Source organism: Rhinopithecus bieti, unplaced genomic scaffold, assembly GCF_001698545.2.
Source record: "Rhinopithecus bieti isolate Rb0 unplaced genomic scaffold, ASM169854v2 scaffold_12573, whole genome shotgun sequence".
NCBI lineage: Eukaryota > Metazoa > Chordata > Mammalia > Primates > Cercopithecidae > Rhinopithecus > Rhinopithecus bieti.
The window spans coordinates 2197180-2204611 of NW_016807321.1; the positions used below are offsets into that span (position 1 = coordinate 2197180).

At 50.3% G+C, this 7432-nt stretch overlaps 1 protein-coding gene across 1 annotated transcript in view; it reads left to right on the top strand.

Annotated features, from left to right (window-relative positions):
* The window catches only part of PRPF6 (pre-mRNA processing factor 6), a 56370-nt gene that overhangs the window by 16715 nt on the left and 32223 nt on the right, over positions 1-7432 (top strand). Inside the window, exons 5-9 of the mRNA XM_017881297.1 lie at positions 876-1052; positions 1594-1749; positions 3902-3996; positions 4456-4612; positions 5918-6080. Of these exons, the coding sequence (XP_017736786.1) occupies positions 876-1052; positions 1594-1749; positions 3902-3996; positions 4456-4612; positions 5918-6080 (748 nt within the window). The remainder of the gene's footprint in view (positions 1-875; positions 1053-1593; positions 1750-3901; positions 3997-4455; positions 4613-5917; positions 6081-7432) is intronic.

Here is a 7432-nt window from a genome sequence, read left to right on the forward strand (position 1 = left end):
CCACCGCGCCCGGCCTATATGTAAGGTTTTCTAAACTGTGTCCCCTGGGCTTTGAGAGAATAATTTACATTTTAGAGAAGTTGAACAGATCCAGTAAATTGATTTTTCTAAGTGAAGTAGAAAACTATTTTTGGGGCTGGGTACAGTGACTCACACCTGTAATCTCAGCACTTTGGGAGGCTGAGGTGGGAGGATCACTTGAGTCCAGGAGTTTCAGACCAGCCTTGGGGAGAACCTGTCTTTACAAAAAATAAAAACTTAGACAGGCATGCTGGGCGTGGTGGCTCACACCTGTAATCCCAGCACTTTGGAAGGCTGAGGTGGGTGGATCATGAGGTCAGGAGATTGAGACCATCCTGGCTAACATGGTGAAACCCAGTCTCTACAAAAAAAAAACAAAAAAAACCCCAAAAAATTAGCCGGGCGTGGTGGCGGGCGCCCGTAGTCCCAGCTACTCGGGAGGGTGAGGCAGGAGAATGGCGTGAACTCGGGAGGCGGAGCTTGCAGTGAGCCGAGATCGTGCCATTGCACTCCAGCCTGGGTGACACACAGAGCGAGACTCCATCTCAAAAAAAAAAAAAAACTTAGCCAGGCATGGTGGCCCGTGCTTGTGGTCCCAGCACCTTGAGAAGCTGAAGTGGGAGGATCACTGGAGCCTGGGGGGTTGAGGCTACAGTGAGTTGTGATTGTGCCACTGTGTCCAGCCTAGGCAACAGAGTAAGACCCATCTCAAAACAAACTAAAAGCAATTGCTGCATCCGAATCTTTTCTAAAGCATGATGATCTGGAGGCTAGAGGTGAGGGAGAGCATGGTCCTACCTGGGCACATGAAATTCTGTCAGAGAATTAATGATTTGGGGGCTGGACATTTCCAGAGGAAGTTGGCGGAAGTCACGGAAGAAGAGTGGCTGAGCATCCCTGAGGTTGGCGATGCCAGAAACAAACGTCAGCGGAACCCACGCTATGAGAAGCTGACCCCAGTTCCTGACAGCTTCTTTGCCAAACATTTACAGACCGGAGAGAACCATACCTCAGTGGATCCCCGACAGACTGTGAGCATGCAAAAAAAGGGCGCGTGCGGCCCGTTTAGTCTTGTTAGATCAGTGGCAGGAGTGGTGGGTTGTGTTGGATTCGGTGCTTCTGCAGGTCATGGCTATGCTGTGGCCGAGTCTGTCCGCACAGCTGTGCGTATGTCAGGCCACTGGGGAAGTATTTCAGAGAATAAATTTCTTTGGCATGAAATGCAAACCATTGGCCGGGCGCGGTGGCTCCCGCTTGTAATCACAGCACTTTGGGAGGCCGAGGCGGGCAGATCACGAGGTCAGGAGATCGAGACCATCCTGGCTAACACGGTGAAACCCCGTCTCTACTAAAATTACAAAAAAATTAGCCGGGCATGGTGGCGGGCGCCTGTAGTCCCAGCTACTCAGGAGGCTGAGGCAGGAGAATGGCGTGAACCCAGGAGGCGGAGCTTGCAGTGAGCTGAGATTGTGCCACTGCACTCCAGCCTGGGCGACAGAGCGAGACTCCGCCTCAAAAAAAATAAAATGCAAACTGTTGTTTTATTCTTCCCTTTCCTCTCTTCCCCTCCAGCAATTTGGAGGTCTTAACACACCCTATCCAGGTGGACTAAACACTCCATACCCAGGTGGAATGACACCAGGATTGATGACACCTGGCACTGGTGAGCTGGACATGAGGAAGATTGGCCAAGCCAGGAACACTCTGATGGACATGAGGCTGAGCCAGGTGAGTTTGTCACGCAGCATTTTCCTGTAGACAGGTTAGACATTTTCGTTTTGTTTTATTTTCTTCTTCTCCTTCTTCCTCTTTTTTTTTTTTTTTTTTTTTTTGGCTTGATTTTGCCTGAATAATTCTGCAGATTTTTAAAATTTTTTAAATTTTGAGACAGTCTTGCTCTGTCACCCAGAGGCTGGAGTGCAATGGCATAATCTTGGCTCGCTGCAACCTCCACCTCCCAGGTTCAAGCGATTCTCCTACCTCAGCCTCCTGAGTAGCTGGGATTACAGGTGCACTCTGCCATACCTGGCTAATTTTTGTATTTTTTGTAGAGACAGGGTTTCACCATGTTGGCCAGGTTGTTCTCAAACTCCTGACCTCAGGTGATCTGTCTGCCTCGGCCTCCCAGAATGCTGGTATTACAGGTGTGAGCCACTGCACCTGGGCTTTTTTAAAAATATAAAATAATGATTTTTTAAAAAATTTGTTTTCTTCCTGCCCCTCAGTACATTGTCTTGTGGCCCTGCATGGAACATGTACTTTGATCTGGAGATTGGGTGCTCTAGACACCAGTGAAGTACGTATCTTTTTGATATGCACATCAGAAACCATGAAGGAGCATACGTACTACTTTTGGCCTGGCCAACATGGTGAAACCCTGTCTCTACTAAAAATACAGAAATTGGCCAAGTGTGGTGGTGGGCTCCTGTAATCCCAGCTACTCGGGAAGCTAAGACAGGAAAATCGCTTGAACCCGGATGTTGGAGGTTGCAGTGAGCTGAGATTGCACCAGTGCACTCCAGCCTGGGCAACAGAGTGAGACTGTCTCAAAAAAAAGGGGGTGCAATCACGACTCGCTACATATAGCCTCGACCTCCCTGGGCTAAGGCGATCCTTCCACCTAGCACTTTGAGAGACTGAGGCAGGAGGATTGCTTGAACTCAGGAGTTCAAGCCTGAGCAACATGGTGATGGTGAGACTATGTCTCTACAAAAACTAAAAGAAATAGCTGGGCCTGGTGGTGCGTGCCTGTAGTCCCAGCTGTTCGGAGGCTGAGGTGGGAGGACTGCTTGAGCCAGGGAGTTTGAGGCTGCAGTGGGCTATGATCACGCCACTGCACACCAACGTGGGTTACAGAGTGAGACTGTCTCAAAATAAATAAAACTGTCACAGTAATTTTTTTGTGGTAAAATATATGTAACACTGAATTTACTATTTTAATCTTTCTTAACTGTACATACCTTTATTGGCATAATTATGTTCATGTTGTTATACAGCCTCATCACCATTCATCTCCAGAACTGTTTCATCTTCCCAGATTGAAACTCTGTACCCGTTAAACACTAAGTCCCCGTGCCCTTTCTCCCTGGCCCCTGGCATCCACCATTCTTTCTGTTTCTATAAATTTCACTGCTCTCTGGACCTCATATGATTGCAGTCTTACAGTATTTACCTTATTGTGACTGGCTTATTTCACTTAGCTCATGTCCTTAAGGTTCATCCTTGGTGCAGCGTGTGTCAGCATGTTTTGTTTTGTTTTGAGACACAGTCTCACTGTGTCCCCAGGCTGGAGTTCAATGTCACGGTCTTGGCTCACTGTAACCTCCACCTCCCGGGTTCAAATGATTCTCCTGCCTCAGCTTCCTGAGTAGCTATAACTATAGGCGTGTGTCACCACGTCCGGCTAATTTTTGTATTTTTAGTAGAGATGGGGTTTCACCATCCTGGCCAGGCTGGTCTCAAACTCCTGACCTTGTGATCCACCCGCCTCGGCCTCCCAAAGTGCTGGGATTACAGGTGTGAGCCACCACACCTGGCCAAAAATTGTGTTTTTTTGTAGAGACAGAGTCTTTGGAGGCTGAGGCAGGGGGATTCCTTGAGCCCTGGAACTGGAGGCTATAGTGAGCTATGATTGCCACTGCACTCCTACTTGGGTGACAGAGTGAGACCCTGTCGCAAAAAAATAAATAAAATATGGATCTTTTCCATACAGAAGAAATTTGTTATTATCACAAGGTGTTGTCTGAGTGCAGTGCAGGTTGTTTTCTTTCTTCTCCTGACTACTCACTGAGGATTGTGGGAGGGGCTCCGGGGACCCTCCAAGGTCTTCGTTTTGCACCTGGTCACATCCAGCTGACTCTCAGCCTGGCCTGTCTCACAGGTGTCTGACTCCGTGAGTGGACAGACTGTCGTTGACCCCAAAGGCTACCTGACGGATTTAAATTCCATGATCCCGACACATGGAGGGGACATCAAGTGAGTGCTTTGCAGAATCGCTGGGCTGGGATGGAGACTCCAGTTGCCGAGGATATTTTGGATTTTATATGGGCAATATGCAGTCAAAATGTGATGTTGTTCTAAGAAATATAAAGTGGAGTAGTTTGATTTTTCCATTTGAAATGTATCTGTATCCATTCATTGCATACACTAAACGTGTTACATATGATACCGCAAGTCCCTGCCTGTGCTGAGCAGGAAAGCAGCCAGCTGTGTCCCACATGCCCCATCTGGACCTTCGGTTCTCAGCGTTTGTCTGCAGGGAGGCTAAACAGGCTTGGAGGAGTGCACACTGAATTTTTGAGTTGTTTTGTGTAACTCAGGACGTCAGGACTGATAGTTCTTACATTGTGACTGGGAAGTGGGTGCCTTCGTTCTAGGTCTCGGGTGCACCCCTGACAGCATGGCCTGATGCTATGTGTACTCTCCCTCTTGTAGTGATATCAAGAAGGCACGACTACTCCTCAAGTCTGTTCGGGAGACGAACCCTCATCACCCGCCAGCCTGGATTGCGTCAGCCCGCCTGGAAGAAGTCACTGGGAAGCTACAAGTAGCTCGGAACCTTATCATGAAGGGGACAGAGATGTGCCCCAAGGTGAGGCGTGCTGTGAGGCATTTCCTGGGAGGCTGCGTGATTGTGGACCCCCTATGGGAGTAAACTCCTTAGAGCAAATCTCTCTCTTTTGGTATTGAAACTATAGACAGTGGGACAGGCTGGGGGAGGATGTGAAAAGTGGCCAAGGGTTTTTTTCCTGCTTGTTTTCACGTGGAGTGAAGGCTAATCCACCACTGTTTTTTGTTTTGTTTTGTTTTGTTTTTTTTGAGACAGAGTCATGCTCTGTCACCCAGGCTAGAGTGCAGTGGCACGATCTTGGCTCACTGCAGGCTCCACCTCCCGGGTTCATGCCATTGTCCTGTCTCAGCCTCCAGAGTAGCTGGGACCACAGGCACCTGCCACCGCGCCTGAATCCACCACGGTTTGAGCTAAGCTTCATTATAAAGAGCTCAGTTAGTCAGCTCTTCACCCATCTAATGGCAGCTAAGTATGGTGGCTCACTCCTGTAATCTCAGCACTTTGGGAGGCTGAGGCGGGCGGATCACCTGAGGTCAGGAGTTCCAGACCAGCCTGGCCAACATGGCAAAACCCTGTCTCTACTAAAAATACAAAAGTTAGCCAGGCGTGGTGACAGGTGCCTGTAATCCCAGCTATTCGGGAGGTGGAGGTAGAGGTTGCAGTGAGCTGAGATCGCGCCACTGCACTCCAGCCTGGGGGACAGAGTGAGACATCGTCTCAAAAAACAACAACAAAAAAGAACTACCCAAGCAGATGCACGGTCTCCGCTTTGTCCGTGGAGTTACCCTGCAGGCAAATCGTGCTGTTTTCACGAAGTGGTGTTTTATGTGTTCTTTTTTTTTTTTAAGTCCCGCTCTGTTGCCCAGGCTAGAGTGCAATGGCATGATCTTGGCTCACTGCAGCCTCTGCCTCCCAGGTTAAAGCGATTCTCCTGCCTCAGCCTCCTGAGTACCTGGGATTGCAGGCACGTGCCACCACATCTGGCTAATTTTTGTATTTTCAGTAGAGACAGGGTTTTGCCTTATTGGCCAGGCTGGTCTCGAACTCCTGACCTCATGATCCACCTGCCTTGGCCTCCCAAAGTGCTGGGATTACAGGCGTGAGCCACCGTACCCAGCCATTATGTGTTCTTCATTCAGACATATGGTAGCCATGTCCCCGAGTGTTATAGGGGGGTGACTCCTGGTGCAGGTGTGTTAGAGGCTGAGCTGATTGGCTTTTGTAAAATCTGGGGCCCAAGGATCTGCTCTAGAGATCCATGCCTGCTGCCCTGTTGTGGCTTCCAGCCTGTCCTGAGCCTTATTGATCTTATCTCTTGCCTCGCAGAGTGAAGATGTCTGGCTGGAAGCAGCCAGGTTGCAGCCTGGGGACACAGCCAAGGCCGTGGTAGCCCAAGCTGTCCGTCATCTCCCACAGTCTGTCAGGATTTACATCAGAGCAGCAGAGCTGGAAACAGACATTCGCGCAAAGAAGCGGGTTCTTCGGAAAGGTGAGCCTCCCTCAGAGGTGCCTTCCACCAGCAGGGGCTCCTGGAGTCTCTGGTGCCTCCCTCGGAGGTGCTGCTTTCTCCCTCCTTGGGGCCCCTCCTCTCAGCAGCTTTCCAGCTCCTGGCTCAGGCTTTTAGTGAGAGTGGATAAGGAACCAGGGACATTTTTCAGGCCTTTTCTCAGGTTGGGTAGCCTCTGCCCTTGGAGCCCCATAGGCGAGGGATACTGTGGTAGGCGAGGGATACTGTGGTGGGCGAGTTCCCATCCCGGGAGGGATGTTGGGGTTGAGCCCTCACTCCTGCCTTTTTCCAGTGTGTGATTTTGGATGCATTGGGCAGTCACTCTGTGGTCCAGGCTTCCCTCATCTGCAGGGTGAGAACAATAGTAGCTCAAAGCCTGTGTCCTGGGGCTCTGGAGATGGTCTCTGTGAAGAGCTGAGCCGGCAGCTGGCACGTGCAGACCCTTTGTGGGTGTTACTCACTTTCTCTCCTGAGAAGGCACCGGAGCCCCACGTTGATTGAACTCCTCCCTGCTGCTGACAAGGCTGTGTCTCCTGCCCCCGAGGCAGCGTGTGCCGTCAGCTCAGGCCAGATGATGGCGGGCCGTGTCCCTGCCAGGGAACCTGATTCCATCCAGGGATTCCTGCCAGGATAGAGCTTTTGTGGGCAGTTTGTTGATTTTTTCTTTCTGTGGTTTCTCCTGTCACTGGAAGCGTGCAGTAGATGCTGCTGTTGAACTGGGCCCAGAACAAGTGCTGGTCGGGGGCTGTTCTGAAGCCAATCTGTGCAGGTGGCTTCTTTTTTTTGTTTTGTTTTGTTTTTTGTGGTTGTGGTTGTTGTTTCTGAGATGGAGTCGTGCTCTGTCGCTCAGGCTGGAGTGCAGTGGCGTGATCTCAGCTCACTGCAAGCTCCGCCTCCTGGGTTCACGCCATTCTCCTGTCTCAGCCTCCCCAGTAGCTGGGACTACAGGCGCCCGTCACTACGCCCAGCTAATTTCTTTTTGTATTTTTAGTAGAGGTGGGGTTTCACCGAGTTAGCCAGGATGGTCTCCATCTCCTGACCTTGTGATCTGCCCGCCTCAGCCTCCCAAAGTGCTGGAATTACAGGCGTGAGCCACTGCGCCCAGCCTGTGCAGGTGGCTTCTATACAAATTTTTTTTTTGAGACAGAGTCTTGCTCTGTCGCCCAAGCGGAGTACAGGGGCGCAATCTTGGCTCACTGCAACCTCTGCCTCCTGGGTTCAAGTGATTCTCCTGCCTCAGCCTCCTGCGTAGCCGGGAATACGGGTGTGTGCCTCCACGCTCAGCCAATTTTTGTATTTTTATTTTTATTTATTTTATTTATTTATTTATTTAT